The 15429-nt window shown below is 46.3% G+C and overlaps 6 protein-coding genes across 6 annotated transcripts; 3 read left to right on the top strand and 3 right to left on the bottom strand.

The window, feature by feature from the left end:
* Positions 1-1929: 1929 nt before the first annotated feature.
* On the bottom strand, positions 1930-2628 carry N7509_012778 (uncharacterized protein; the record flags this gene model as incomplete). The annotated part of the gene is made up of 1 exon (XM_056637415.1): positions 1930-2628. The coding sequence occupies one exon, from the start codon at positions 2626-2628 to the stop codon at positions 1930-1932; it is 699 nt and encodes a 232-aa protein (XP_056480922.1).
* Positions 2629-4334: 1706 nt separating this feature from the next.
* N7509_012777 (uncharacterized protein) lies at positions 4335-4565 on the top strand (the record flags this gene model as incomplete). The annotated part of the gene is made up of 1 exon (XM_056637414.1): positions 4335-4565. One exon carries the CDS (start codon positions 4335-4337, stop codon positions 4563-4565), a length of 231 nt encoding a protein of 76 aa, XP_056480921.1.
* A 376-nt stretch (positions 4566-4941) lies between these two features.
* Positions 4942-6516, top strand: N7509_012776 (uncharacterized protein; the record flags this gene model as incomplete). The annotated part of the gene is made up of 3 exons (XM_056637413.1): positions 4942-5435; positions 5494-5738; positions 5777-6516. 3 exons carry the CDS (start codon positions 4942-4944, stop codon positions 6514-6516), a joined length of 1479 nt encoding a protein of 492 aa, XP_056480920.1.
* Positions 6517-6727: 211 nt separating this feature from the next.
* Positions 6728-7864, bottom strand: N7509_012775 (diacylglycerol pyrophosphate phosphatase; the record flags this gene model as incomplete). The annotated part of the gene is made up of 4 exons (XM_056637412.1): positions 6728-7182; positions 7240-7440; positions 7498-7706; positions 7812-7864. 4 exons carry the CDS (start codon positions 7862-7864, stop codon positions 6728-6730), a joined length of 918 nt encoding a protein of 305 aa, XP_056480919.1.
* Positions 7865-11493: 3629 nt separating this feature from the next.
* N7509_012774 (PstS family phosphate ABC transporter substrate-binding protein) lies at positions 11494-12399 on the top strand (the record flags this gene model as incomplete). The annotated part of the gene is made up of 3 exons (XM_056637411.1): positions 11494-11650; positions 11718-11909; positions 11999-12399. 3 exons carry the CDS (start codon positions 11494-11496, stop codon positions 12397-12399), a joined length of 750 nt encoding a protein of 249 aa, XP_056480918.1.
* An 848-nt stretch (positions 12400-13247) lies between these two features.
* On the bottom strand, positions 13248-14453 carry N7509_012773 (YncE family protein; the record flags this gene model as incomplete). The annotated part of the gene is made up of 1 exon (XM_056637410.1): positions 13248-14453. One exon carries the CDS (start codon positions 14451-14453, stop codon positions 13248-13250), a length of 1206 nt encoding a protein of 401 aa, XP_056480917.1.
* Positions 14454-15429: the final 976 nt, after the last annotated feature.

Here is a 15429-nt window from a genome sequence, read left to right as displayed (position 1 = left end):
CAGTCGCCTTCATCTCGTCCCTAATGGGAGTGCTCGACACATGTGCCTAGTCTCTTACTAGCGATTGGCCTCTATTAGGATATCCGGGTACACCGACCCGGAATTACGAAGCAGATGCGCTAGAATACAATTATTCATCTCCCATGCCGATCATTTAGAGGAAATTGCAATGGCTGCTAAGATATCGGACTAGCTCATAATGAGTTTTATACTGAACCTGGAATGCGTCCACTCAGGAATCTTGAACTGCCAGCCACGGGCGATGAAATAGCAATTTCGGAGTTCGAGACCACCCTACAGATCGCGGAAGTACTCCGAACTCATATTATTTAAAGTCCTGAACTAAGAACAACTTTATCCAAATGTCTACACGTGGGCACTTCCCTGGATCTTGGCTCCCCAATATTCTACATTATGCCGGTTTAGACCCCGTCCGATAGTAGACAACTGGACCCACTAAGCGGGTAAGGGCTACTTTCGAGTCTAGGCAGTCATATTTTGACTGTTAAGGACATGCCGTTGTAACCGGGAAACACTTTCCAGCACGTTCTCCGGGTCCCAGATAAAATTCGGAGAATAAAAGGCCCACGCCTTTTTGATCGTCAATTTAAAGATTGTCGAGAAAATGGAGCAGTGACTTACTGCTAGGACAGGATGATTACAGATAGGTATTTGAAACGGTACTTCGGCCGCCCATGACCCACCTTTTTTATGCCAGTGGGGCTCCAGAATACCATTTCTCTCGAAAATGGTCGAAGTATTGTAGTTGCCCAGTAGTTTCCTGCACTATACTGCCAACGATAAGGAAGTTCTCAGAGGCAAAAATGGTAGAGAAATAAGGTGAAGAGGACGTGATATTCACAATAAACTGCACATTCCTGCGCACAGGTGTAGCTTATGGAAGGTTTAGGCCCGAAAGATTTGGAAGTTCGACCAGCAGAAAAAAGAGTGGGATCAACAATAACTAGTTAACTATTGTTGGAGGGGTCTAGACATGGGAATGCGCAAAACTGCCTTTTGGCCCCAAATCTTCGGCCAAGAATACAATTTGTAAGGCATTACAGATCTTTTAACTAATTAAATAGTAGATATAATTTAATAATCTGTTATATATAGGTTAATTAGAGTACTAAAAGCTTATTTTTAATATTTTGGGGAAATATATAGTGTGGTGGGGATTGATCGGAGCCTTAGCAACAAGGTGTCTGCTTTCAGGGAGATATTTGTTTCGTACACAGCTATCGAAGTTCAAGTTTCTGTCTTTTCCTGCTGCGGTAACGACATCGGCATATCGTTCATGAAGGCTCGAATGCTTTAGGATATCGTATCTCAGTAGGGCACTGCTTTGTCTACTACTCTCCTGCACTCTGGGAGTGTGGTGGTTTTGTCTCTCTACGATCGACCCGTCTGCCAACGCAGACAGCCAGCGAGCCTTCCCATCTTTCAATAGGTTTTATAGAAACATATTATATACATATTTGCGCCCCATTTTCCCATACAATAAAATTATATTTTCTTAAACTTACCTTTATCCAACCTTTCGCTTTATACGTCATAGATTTTCTCAGGGTCAAATTAAAGGGCAAAATAAAGTTCTGTTTTTGTAATACAGTAGAATTCGAAAACAGATTAACTTACCCCCAGAGACACGCGTTCTTTCCCAGCGCCCCACTCTGGTTGCGTTAACCTGAATTCGGCTGGTCTCCCACCATGTTGTCTTCCATGAATCTACTGTACAACGGCCGTTGTTTAAGTTTTTAACCAGAGTACCATGGAACAGTAAATTAATACTAACGCTTCTTAGTCTGAAGGAGTCTTGTCTGCATGGATATGTAGGCCTTTCTTTATTGCCTCTAGAATAGCCTGCTCTACCAGCGTACGGATTCATCAAATCTCAACTGGCTTTTTGCGCAAATGTCAGGCTAACTGTCACTTTTCCCCTGATACCCTCCCGCTTGTTCTCTCAGCTTGATTGATCGTGATGATATCCACACCTTCACGAAAAAGTATGCGGCGTACATAATTTCTTAGCTTTATTGGCCGGATCGGTGTACCCCAATATCGGAGTTTGAGACCGTGCTCATGAGCTCGTTGTACCTGAAGCCGAACAGCAGAGAGCTGCTCATTCGAGAACCCACTGAGATCAACCGGCCCAATTGCTTCGTCGAAATTAGCCGACGCGTAGTAGCTATTTTGAAAGCTGTAAACGAGTTCTTGGGGAGAGAGCTGCGGAGGCAAACTCGAAATTTCGAGAAGCGGAGCATCAAAAAATATGTCCCTAAAAGTGCTTCTTTCTAGGACCTGATGAAAAGGAACATTGCCGCTCGCAACGATCGTGATTGGAGCTTGTACAATGGATGATCCATTGAAATAGGTTAAGAGTCCCGCTTCTCGAAGTGGCGCAAGCTGAGGGAGAAGTAGAGACCAGATACTCTCTGAATCAGCGACGAAGTCGACCATCAACACGAGCGTCTGCGGACCATTAGCATTAGCGAAAAGGTTCGTAAACCCTTGATTATCGACCTTTGTCCCTATATGTAGATTTGCTGATTTTGTGTGGTGATCCTGAAGCATTCTCAAAATGGGATCAACATAGAGATATCGCAAGTTCTGTCCTAGTGACAGCATGTCGGGGCTGGGTCCAATCAAGAGGTTATTTTCAGATGGATAAACCGTGATTTCAATGCTGGTGCAGCCTGTAGAAAGTGCGTATTGCAATGGGACATGACGACCATGGGGGCTGTGTGAATAGCAGGCCACAGGTATTGAGTCAAGGGTTGACCGATGTGGAGAATCGAAGTGATGAAGGGAAGAGTCCGTAGTATCTCGATAGTAAAGAATGTCACTTTGCCGAACCCAGTAAAGTATCTTGAAGAGAGCCCTAGTTTAGGGGAAGATTTTAGTTTTGCTTGATGAGTTGCATCGCCGAAGAACCTGCTATAGAGAATAGTCCTTACAGAGCAGCTAACAAGCTCCAGCAAAAGCGTTGTGCTACTCGACTGAGAGAAGCTCGATTGGATAAAGACGACGATTTGCAGTATTCGGAGCTATAAAGTGCAGGATCGAGTGAATCCACCTGTGGCCTCGTTGCTGAAAAAAGGGGCACCCAGGATTCCGGCATCGTATTTTGTGAGGATATGGCGAAGTTTTACTGGTGAAGGTCGAGTGCGGGTTCCCCAAGGAATTTTTGAAATGTAACCGCCATGAGCTTATGCTAAGCGGTCTCTAGCAATTTTCATCATGAGCTTTCGCCCCCTACCTGCCCAGAGGTTAATAATGATCCCATGGCTGCCCAGCCGGAATAGATCTGCCTGGACCCCTTCTGACCAACCCCGTCCAGACGGAACGGCGTATCATCACTAGGATTGGATTAAGTTACGCGCGATAGACTAAAGTAAATCTGCCTTTCGGATTAGTTGCGGAAGAGCCACCTGACTTGAGACATCGATGGCTGAACAAACAAAAATGGAAGATTACGCAAGATAGCTCACCATCTCTATGATGAATGGTATAGTGCCCGCCCCCGCGTGGGTCAAGCTTTCTTTGCCGAAAGGCTTGACCAGGGATCAACACGGAGCCACTAGTGACATCACGGTATCGTTTCAAGTTCCTTGCACGGCCCCAATGCCAATGATTGCAAAATAAAGAGCGAAAAAGGGTTCAAAAAAAAATTTAAATCAATGCCAGAGGTCAGCGTGGAGACTGGATGTTCCACTCAAAATTTACTGGGCCCTGAAATCGTAATACAGAGCCGCGGACTATTTCGAAGCTGCTGTGAGGATGCTCAGGTGCTCACAGAGATCAACGTACGGCGTAGCATACGAAGCAAAGGAAACAGTAGCTGTTCGACGAAAGTAATAGCTTGAGGAGAAGAAGGAGGAAGCTGAGATAGAACTAAGTACATGTAGGCGTGGATGCCTAAGTGGATGCCATCTACGTCAGGCATCCGCGAATGGTAACAACCCCAGTTCGTTACAGCTGCGGGCGTTGTCGCCAGTCCACAAGTACATAATTACAATGACGCACTTACAATTTCTGGTCCCGCTAATCATAATCTGCGATACTTGGGCAGTATACCCGAAGTAAAGAGACATAATCAACGAGTTTTTGTTTTAACATGTTTGCTGCGTCACTGTACAGAACCCCGAGTCCGGAGTATGTACACGTACAGGGTAATGAAGTTGTCTAGCCATCTGGGGCCCAATGATGGTGCTGCTATGTTGCTGCCTAGTTTCAGTTAACTACATAGTAACTTCGTACTTTTGACTTCAGCTCTTGTAATATTACAGTACAAGTGCTTGTGCTTGGGCCACCGCGAACGAAGTGTCCCCACTATGTCACCGCTGCGATCACTGAAGGGTAACGAACGATCTAAAGTGATCATAAGCAATTATCTCGCTAATGCTGCGCCTCAACATCTGCGACTGATCATTCTGTCGGATTGTCACGGCAATAGCTCGGAGCGCAGTGAAGTCAAAGTGGGTCGCTCAAAGAATGTTGCTTCCAAGGGTCCCTGTCTCTCCAGAATGGACGAAATTCTTTCCACACATCTCTGCATATGGTGAGGAATACAGTATTTTCAAGCCCAGGGCATGATATTAGCCGATGAGGTTTGCCTTGTCAGAGTTCTCGCTGGGATACGTACCCAACTGAGAAACGATATACCCCTATATTGAGACCGATCAGGTAAGGATCTTGGCTAGTATGACAGGGAGTAGTAAGGTTGACAGGAACAGATAGACCTCCAACCCTTGCTTCGTCTATCCTTTTACCGACTACAAATAGCTTACCTGATCCGCAAGCTTCAGATATTGATATTTAAGAGAACTGATTCAACCGAAATTTGCCAGAACTTCGTTCGCCTTCAATATGTCTCTCTTGCTTTGCCCATTCCTTTCTCAGTCCACGGGTGTCTACGAGTCGTTCTGATATATTCAAGATATGCCCAAGGCTAGTTCTGGTGTTGTGACTGGGCTGTCTTCGCCACCACAGCCCGAGGAACGATATCACATCTTGTCCAATAAGCAAAAGTGGAATCTCGTCATCCTCGTCTCCTTCGCGGGCTCCTTCTCGCCATTGTCTTCGAATATATACTTTCCCGCGGTCGACACTATATCTAGGGATCTAGGAGTGAATAGGTCCCTGATTGCCCTTACCATCACGGTATATATGGTTGTTCAGGGAATTGCTCCCTCTCTCCTAGGTGCCTTCTCGGACGCTTACGGCCGCCGCCTCACATTCACAATAACTCTTACTATTTATGCTGTCGCTAACCTCGCCCTGGCGTTCACTACCAACTATCCAATGTTGATGGTACTGCGTGGCCTTCAGGCGGGAGGTTCTGCAGCAACTATTAGCATTAGCGCTGGAGTCATTGCTGATATTGCTTGCCCACAAGAACGTGGTCGTTTCATAGGGACAAATGCTGGTGTTCGGTATGTAAGGAGACTGCACCTCTCCTTCGAGGAAGATCGCATGTTAATATTTCAACAGAATGACTGGTCAAGCAATTGGTCCAATCATTGGAGGCGCATTGAATAGTCTATGGGGCGTTCGAAGCATATTTTGGCTGCTTTTCATCCTAAGCGTGATTGTCCTTGGCGCACTCCTAATCTTCCTTCCAGAAACGCAACGCAGCATAGCAGGGAACGGCACAATCGTTGTGTCTGGATTCCAGAAGCCCTTTATCTATTCTATAAGAACGCCATTGGCCTGGACAAACAACTCTGAAACGAGCAGTCCGTCGAAGCCAGAGCACCAATATCCCTCAACGCAGCGTTTAGTCCCCTGGCTTACATTCTTGAAAATGACATTGCTGCGCTTTTAGCCTGGGGTGCTGTAGCTTACACAGCATGGAGCATGGTCACATCTTCTACCACAACAATGCTGCTGCTCAGCGTCCCCTTTCTTACGCAGTCGCAAATTGGGCCATGTTTCCTCCCAAATGGGCTAGGCTGCATCTTTGGCTCGCTCAGCACAGGCCTGATCCTGGATCAGAGCTTCAACCGTGTCCTCACACGATACAAGACGGAACACGGCATCGCTCCGGAAGAAAGTGTTGTTCACAGGCGCGACTTCCCATATGTGCGGGCCCGCCTACGCCTCATGCCTGTATTTAGCATTATGCTCATGACGTCCCTGGCACTTTATGGACCAAGCTTTGAATTCAATGACTTACTGCAGCGGTTTGGACCGAACTTAGTCGCACCGCTCATCCTCCAATTTATGATTGCCTTCTCGGTGACAGCTATTTTCAACATCAACTCGACTATGCTGATTGACTGCTTCCCCGAGCGACCTGCAAGCGCGACAGCGCTCAACAACCTGTGCCGATGTCTACTGGGGGCGGTGGGCGTAAGCGCCATCCAGCCATTGATTGGTGCTGTAAGGGCTATGAGAGCATTCTTCATTGTGAGCGGTGTCGTGTTTTTCTTCACTCCACTAGTTTGGATTGAATGGAAATGGGGGGAGAGATGGAGACAAGAGAGAGAAAAGAGACGTGCTCAGCGAAATTAATAATCAAGGCTAACTGTGGATACCCTGTGGCTCAATCTCTGTGCGACGCTTTCTAGATGTGCGCCGGCTGAATTTGCCATTCGTCATACTTGAGAAATTCGTGGCAGTATTGGATTCATATCACAAAGTTTTGTAGGTAGTAAATTGATGTTGTGATATACGCATCAGGCTAACGTATAGGCCCAAGCTCCAGATACTCATAGCCACTTGTTTATGTCTGCACCTTCCTTATAGAATCCCCATTTCTCCCAAAATTGGGCTCCCAAAATCGCACCCCAAAGGCTCCGCGCGCCGACCGCGGTGCCCACGCCCATCCAGCATATCCCTGAAATTCTCCTCCGCGAGGTGGAACTTGGTACATTCTGAACCCAGCCCAGGCGAAAAAGATGCCAATAAGGCTGCCACCCAGTATGTCCCAGCCAGCATGCATATAGTCAGCATAACGAGTCGCGCAGATGAAAAGGGCCACGACGACCGGGGCGAAGACGAGCAAAAGCAGGTAAAGTGGCGGCGCTGCTGCCGCGGAGCGGAATGGTGTCTGGTCGATATTTGAAACGATGTCGGCATTCTCCTCCCCCGGTTCTCTCGAGGAAGTGACGCGGAATGGAACGGGAAATGTAACGGCAAACTTGATGCTAAGCCAGAGGGATAAGTAAAGTAAACCAGCTCAGGAAAATGATGAGTGACCAGAGGGAAAGGCCGTAATTCCACCTTTCACAATACTGAGATCCGTATTTTGGCAGGTGCTAATGTTGACGAGGATAGGCGCAGATGCCTCTTCTAGGCCAAGACCGCCAACCATGTACGCAGCAACGTTGGAGAGATCCTGGTCGCAGCGAGCAAGAAAGTCAGGACGAGGTTTTTCAACTACGTCCTTGAGACCAGAAGTGATAAAAAAGGCCCCCGCCAGACTCAGACCAAGACCTAACCATCCCGCATGCTATTCCCATAGCCGGCGGTTCCACACGCTCTTGGAGTCACCCGGACTTGATGCTTGTATGGTCGAGGAGGGAATGAGGAGGCAAAGAACAAAGATGACAACAGCGGGTACGCCGCAAGCTACTATGCCGACAATTGTGATAGAGATGGTATTCGCGACGAGGGGGTAGGATATCGATGGATCTTCGAGGGAAAATGCATGATTGTACCCGGGAATCTTGTACAAAAGACCACCAACACCGGCGACGATGCTTGATGGGCAGAATTAGTACTCCGTAACAGACCCCGAATTCGGACGAAAGACAATTGCACAAACACAATAATTATCCAATCAATCACGTAAGAAAAGATCAAACGCATAGAGGTTAGCCTGCTTGAAACCGAGGATGATGGCGCCTACCCGGTTCATATGGCATTATTAACAAAAAGTGATCCCAATTTCTCTGGCTCTTAAGTTATGTTGCATGATAATAGCTCACAGAGATCAAACGAATTGGCCCATATAACTCAGAATGGGGACAGAAGGGAGAAGGAATTGTGGCCTGGCCGATTTCAAAGCAATACCTATCTCACTGCTGAGTTTCAGACCAGGTCTAAGCCACGATGGACGCAAGGAAATTAAAACAAACGCTCTGCGGTAACTTCTTCCAAATAGGGTTCAGCTTTTCCGGTTCGGCTTTTCCTAACGTAGTAATAGTAATCGTGTTGCCTAAATGTCGGACATGCCTGGTGTTCAGTATTTCCAAAGAGGTCCTAGCCTGCGCCCTTGCCGACAGGAGCATGCAATTGAACGTGAAGGCGACTATGCACGATCATCTATCTATTCATGGCCTGCGTGGACTGGTACTGTATTGTACAGGGAAAACAAAAAGCTGATCGGCAGTCACATTTGCCCAAGCTTTCTGGCGCAAACGCGTCATTCAACGCACGGACCACTTGATAGCTTGTGCAACTTCCATTTTCGCGACCTGGATTATCAATTTCTCCGCCCTCCATGATCATCTCAGTGACCGGGATATTCAACAGGCTAGGCGTAGACCGTCAGGGTACTGTGTGTAAATGATTTTACACACGCACCCTGTACATCTATTATGGGTAAAGGAGGTGAAGTACTGTTCAAAAGTGAGTCCTCAGAAAAGTGTCACTAATGAAAGACTGTAGCTCAACGTCCGGTGGAAATTTGTCTCCTATTTGTCCACGCGGCCGTAGGGCAGAGCACCAGAAGATGGACTACCCACCATAGGTGATGCAGTGAGTGGTTATGACCACCAATTTTCATGCTTGCCTATAGTTCGCGACAAATATACCGAGTATCTACTTTCTCTAGTTCCTTCGATCGCTTGTTCAGAGCAGACAGCACTCAACAACTTGAATAGTTCCAAAGAGTATGTGGCAGCCACTCGTCTTCTATTTCGCTGCAGGCTTTAGACTGTCCGTTGGAGCTTCTGGCCATTGTTACTGTGTGAGTGGTCAAACAAATGCAGATGATGTATGGCCGTGCCAAAGTTATGTATTTGAAACCAAAAAAACGAGTGGATTTCCTGAAACTATCATTTAAGACGCAAATTCGCCTTAGAAAAGCTACTTTTGACTCTAAGGGCCATGATTCTTCGAAAGCCACGGTTATGTAGTCGCAGAAAGCCTGATCTGCATTTCTTGTACTAGCCTCATAATTATGCCCCGAACACTAGAATCGGTTCTGGTGTTCTGGGTGAGGATAGCAAATGAGCGGTACCGGAAGAGCCGCAGGTGAGCCGAGGGTGAGGATGATAGGATACGAAATTGGAACTGCGTGCCTTGACCACTATCCAATTTGTTTTTCTCATCCTGGTGGTGGAACGCACAGGTTAACCAGTTCTAGAGGGTGAGTAGACATCAACCTTCGTATATCCCTGACTCTCCTTTTAGGCTAAGCGAACTGTTTCAAATGTGGTAGTTCGTTTTCTACCGATCAATGGCCCAGTCAACGGAGAGAGTGATTCGGCTAAGGCGCAGACACCCGCCAAATCAGCCTCGCTTGAGCTATTCCGTTCTCGGCGGTTAAAGTAACTACGCTTGTTTCCCAGAATGAGCCTGCGAATCGAAAATGGTGTTGTAGTTTGTGGGGTGAGCGAAGGAAGATTAGGGAGATACATCCTCGGATCTGCAAAAGGACCACAACGGACCTTAGCTTGGATCGCAAACACATCCATGCTGCTTGATACCTGAGAGTGGTGACAAGAGGTGGCGCAAGCTGATTCCTACCTGTTCGGTGGTAGTGAGCAATTCACGGTCAGCATCGTCTAGCGGCCGACTCGTCAACAGCCATCTAACATTAGAATACTCTAGTCCAGTTCGAACAATAATCCTCAAAAACTCAGCCATCCCCTCCTTCCGATACTTATCAAGATCATCCACGACTACGTACACCTTCTGGTGCATACAATGGTTTACCATCTCTAAGAAGATATCCCAGAGTATTCACCACGAAGAAATGTTTTCTTTGAAGCATCCAGGGGTTGCATCCCAGCGGCGCTGAAGTAACTCTAGAAACTCTTTCCGCTGCCGTATTAGTTGCTGAATGAGGCCTTTAATGATCCCTTCAATGGAGTTGAGCTCATGATCAGCATTCTGGCAGAAGAAATTTGCGACAATTGAAGAATCGTCTTGTGAGAGCGGTAAAGTCACTCCCCCGATGGCAGAGTTATTATTTAGCAGTTTAACGATTTTGAAATATCGCTGGGCGATGCCCTCGATGTTATTGAATAGAGAACATGGCGATCAGACTCCTGAGATACTCCACTCATAGATCGTTACGCTGTAAAGAGCACTAGCCTATTGAGAAAGAGAACGTCCGGTTATGAAGGCCCGTGATAGATCAAAATAGGATAAAATGCTCAAACGCACGATCATACAAATGCAGTTTATTGCTTGGTTTGCTGTGCCGAGCCGGCGGAGCTCAAAGTTAGAAAACGATGCTGCCGGTTCTCGGTACGTAATATCTGTTTGCACGACTTTTCATAACAAGGCCGATAGCTTAACTTCGTTACACATCATACGAAATCAGGCTGTTGGCTACTGCCATTAGGAAAGGATATTGAAGATGATTCCAGCCCAGTGTGTGCTAGATTATCTGCTGAGTACCGTTCTTTCTGCGGTCAACGGCACCTCAAACTTGATGAATCTCTGATAGCAGAAATCGAGAAATTCGACGGGCTTCAGTCGAGACCTAGCTGAGTCTTTTAATTTCGGTTGATGACGTGTCTTGAAGTTCGTCGTCGACTGTAATCCAATTAAGAAAATTGATTGTATATTTTCGCCCCAATTGAAGCAAACTAATTGTTTACCTCCGTATATCGGCGAATCTATTTTAAAGCTCAAAAGCACATCAAGTCAGAACTAGTTACTTATGGCTGAGATCTGGAAGATCCTATATCAACTTATAGTTTTTACCCCTCATTTGGACCAGTATATTGGTCCTCATACCCCGAGACGGTCAAGTAAGTTAGAGAGAAGATTAAATAAGGCAAAAGAATGTGCTCATATTCTTCGTTTTCATTTTCATTCCTTTTTCCCTTATCAAAACAAATACTACAACCATGAAACCCTCATCCGCTATGATATTGGGCTTTAGCCTGGGATTTGCTGGCTTTTCGCTTGGCGGGGCCTCAAATCAAGCGCCCTTTGTAAACCTTATGACTCCGAAGCTACCGACCTACGCTTCCCAGAATGAGCAGCAGGCAGCGAAAGAAAGAAAAATCCGTATTTGAATTTGAATTGCTCTGCCAAATTTTGTCTGAATTAAGTCGTGGTTCACTTGTTGGCCGCTTTCCTGGATTTAAAGGACTGCTGCAACCTGCCATTGACCCAGGCCTGATAAGTTATCAGCCGGTTATGCAACCACTGCAGGGAAACTACACTCTCACGAGCTCTGACGTGCTAGCTGTTCTACCCCAGCAGTGGATTGCTGCCTTCATGCTCATATAAGTCAGTCCTATTTTCATCTAGTATACTCGCTTGCGGCTGATTTCGATATGGCTCAGGTACCCCAATGTGACGATGCAAATCCCAGCCCCCCACGCTGGGTCACTCGGAGCCTTGGAGCTTATCAAAGGAAACCTCGAGGGTGTTCCTGTTTCGCGGGAACTTAAGCCCAGTGATATCAACGGCTTTTCTGCCAAATTTGGTTATCCCCCTACTTCTATTCCTATTTCCGGTGGGTCATATCGGCAATATGGCTTCTTGGATGCTATGTCGTTCATCGTGAACAAAGAAAATCCCAGTCGAGCACCTCATATTTGATCAGCTCGACTCTACTTTCAGCACTACCCGCGCCCGTGGTGGCACAGCCATAACGACTTGGGGCCAGCTAGGGATCGGCGGTGAGCTTGGCAAAAGCTCTATCAATATTTACGGTATTGAGCCGTGGAATGGATTTGAAGAGTTCATCTGCCAGCGGGTGCTCAGTTACAATGGTACTAGGGGCGAATGTACTTTTTCCTACACTTTGTTTTAATTGCCGCGGAGAAAGGGAGCTGGTGTGCTGACTTGAATTGTTCACAAGGGCGCTCCGGCATCGCAGTAAATAATACTGCCAAAGATCCTCATGTCACTTGGGATGCTACTGTCTTCAACATGTCACGTCACGTAGCCAACGATCCTGCTGGCCTTACGTATACGGGGCTTGCTTACATTGACCATCCAGTCAAGGTACTGGGCACAGCCAATCAGACCAGTGGCAATATTGTGACCCCTACCTATGAAAGCATTGCTATGGCAAGTTGGCCGCTTGCGCGAGTCATTTATTTCAATCTGAACTCGCCTCCCCGCAAAAGTATGGATCCAGTGTTGCCAGAATTGGTCAAGTTCGTTCTTTCCAAAGAAGGTCAACAGATTCTTCTGGACCAAGGCATTTTCCTTCCTTTTCGAAAGTTCCAGCAAAGCTCGAGCTTGACTCTTTTGTAAATTGAGTGAAGATTACCGGGGGTTGAAGGAACAAAGAGAATTATCATTCTTCAACCATGGGACTTCGTCTCATATGTTCAAATTGAATATGCTTGATTCTAGAGATCAGGACTCGAATTCATGTTTTGTTTATAAATCGTATTTGTTTGAGAGTGGTGAGAATGTAAATAGTGGTGTTTTCGACATGATGTGCTTCCGGAACTGTGAAGGATACTAACGGTTGTACATAATGTCCAAATTGACCTGTCTCGTTACGAGGATTAGAAGGGACGGAATTATGTCAAAATGATTGGATGCATATAAGCCGAAGGCAACAAACGATACAGGTGAATTGGATTTCCCAAGACACAAGTCTGGACGCATGCAAGGTAAGCGGACTTCCCCGCATATAATTGTAGAACTATGTAAGCCGAGTGGATCTGCTTAATAATTACTGAATACACGTAACGATGTTGGGAGCGGAATTACCGGACATAACTATGGATGAATGTAAGCTGCTTGCCGAGAAAGATGAATGGTGCTTTGATGCGGATCGATTTTTATTCCAGAAGTCAGCGGAATGGTTTTGTTCTTTGAAGCGGATCGCTTCTTTGTCTTGTTCCCTTCCAATCCACGTTGGTCAACGACTTGGTCTCCAATTTTCACTACGACCAATTCGTCGTTCTTACCAGTATAGAAGGTACGTTTAGCGTAGAGTGAATAGGCCAGCAAGGTGGAAATATGTCCTTTTATATAGATAGTCGCCGCGTTATAAGCGAGTGTGTGTTTGAATTCAACGGAATAGTCGAAATGTCGACTGAGCTAGGGCCCACAAATACGTGTACTGTGAATTAGTGGGCTTGAGACGGCTACTGGAATATATATAAAAAAGCTAGAACACCAGCAATATACATGTTGGGCTCATGAGAATGTCCACCACTTGAAATCGCAGTCGACGTGGGTTTCGCAGAGGTCGTTGCATTCAGGGTTCCCGAACTCGCAATTGTCAGATTGTAAACCACAATCCCCTCCTTCTGAATGGGTACAGCTACCAGGTTGTTTTGCACATCAACTGCCACTGAATGAGCCGTGGTATTATCCGTAGCCCAAGTTTGGATCAACGTATTGTTTGCCGCATCAATCACAGCGAGTTGAGGGTTGGGTTTGCCAGACTTGTTCCCGCCAGCAAGGTTTTGATATGCCGAAGCGTAATACAACATCTTTGTTGGATTATATACAACCTGGTCGATTCCAGCAATGCCGGAAATATTTGCAATAACTTTCCCCGTTGCAATGTCGAGAACTTGGCTACGGGCCATTCCGTAGTCGAGAATCTGATCCTGACTGCAGCCGACAAAAAGATTTTGCATTGGTCCAAAAGCAATCCCCGCCGGAATACACTCTGACAACGGGATGACTTTGGAGATACTCTTGCTCGAAACATTGATTTCGGCAATCTCCCCGCCGGGGTTGGTGTCCGTACTCGGGACAGAAACATAGAACATGCCATTGACAGCATTGAATGCGGGCTGCTCTAGTCCCGAGGCATTATGAAACAGAATGCGGCCGGACACTTCGCGCTTTGCTGCTGATATGATGGTAACGAAAGGGGGATCATCGTTAGGGTTGGTAACGACGACAGTTTGGGTTTGTGGGTCGTATGCAAACTCATCCGCGCGCTTCGTTGAGCCAGTAGATATGTTTGAAACGATGTGGCCCGTTAACAGATCGATGACCTTCACCGAACCATCACCGTCACCAACATACAGTTCATTGAGGTTTGGCAAAACGATGAGCCCATCCGGTCCACTTATCGAGGAGTCAGTTTTGTTCTTCGTGTAAGCCTGCCCCTTGAAACCTGATATAGGTGGCTTATTTTGGCTCGTGGACAGGTCAACGACATGAACCATACTGTTGGTACGATCTGCGAGGTAGTATGTGCCGTTGTACACCGTGCTCTGATCCACGCTTGAGGGGGCCTTCGGCGTCCATGGGATTGTCGATGCAATCTCATAAGACAAACACCTTACGCCGGTGAACAGACCGAAAACAGAAAGGGCAGCGAATGCCCTCATCTTGGCAAAGAATGGGATGAATCAAGTATAGAATGAATAGATATTATCAAGGATTCGAGGTAGAACTTGTTTTGAAAGGTATATGTCCTTTTATTTGCCGAAAGATTAACGCGGGCCTTATATACATTTTGCTTTTGGTTTCTGGCCCTTGGGCTGTTTTAATTTTTAAAACTATGTCCGGTTTCCGGAGTGTTCTTATTTTCTTCTTTACTCGAAGAGTCATGATAGGGGTTGAGATTCCTCCGAACGCGGCTGATATTTGCCGTCTTACACAAGTACATTTTAAGGTTTGGTGGCTTTTAAAACCCTGCAAGGGCACCCTACTCCCTATTGTAGGAAGTCGTCAGGTTGGAGGTATTCAGGTTTACCTAGAATCTATGTTCAACGGATGATTGGTTCCATGACAATCCAGGGAAATTGTCAAAAGTTTTAAGTTCTCCCCCGCGTTTTCTGGTCCAAAGCGCTGGTAACTTCCGATGGATCAGAATGCCAAGTCTAAGATTTCTTGAACAAGCGGAAGGAGCTACGTCCTATCCTCTATCGAGAGGGAAATACGCTCATACCACTGCAATAATATTTAATCCTGTAGTATAATGCATTATTATGTCTTTCAGCGATTCAATATTGAATGACATACCGTGTTCCCTGCTTTTTAGAGTTACGGCAAGCTTTTCGGGCGATGCTAAGTTAAGCTTGGATTTTCTTGGCATAATCAGTCTCCGAGGATGTGTGATTTTCTACATATTTTCCAAAGAGGGAATTGATAACCTAGAAACTAATTGGTGTCGTACTGGAAATCAGAAACGGAATAATGTCGAAGAAATGGTAAACTTAGGACAAGAACAGAAATTGAGAATTGAATATTCTGGGTGTTTGAGCGTTCCCCCAGGGGCTATAGATATGGTAAGGACGAGGCCCGAACAGCCCTTGGATAGTGCCACATGCGTGGCAAGATTCCGGAGGAAACATTTGATTG

The sequence above is a fragment of the Penicillium cosmopolitanum genome (genome assembly GCF_028827165.1).
Source record: "Penicillium cosmopolitanum strain IBT 29677 chromosome Unknown utg000012l:1.0-3308103.0:1.0-3310761.0, whole genome shotgun sequence".
In the NCBI taxonomy this organism is placed as follows: domain Eukaryota; kingdom Fungi; phylum Ascomycota; class Eurotiomycetes; order Eurotiales; family Aspergillaceae; genus Penicillium; species Penicillium cosmopolitanum.
The sequence above is the reverse complement of the archived record's forward strand: the minus strand, read 5'-3'. Positions and strand labels throughout refer to the sequence as shown.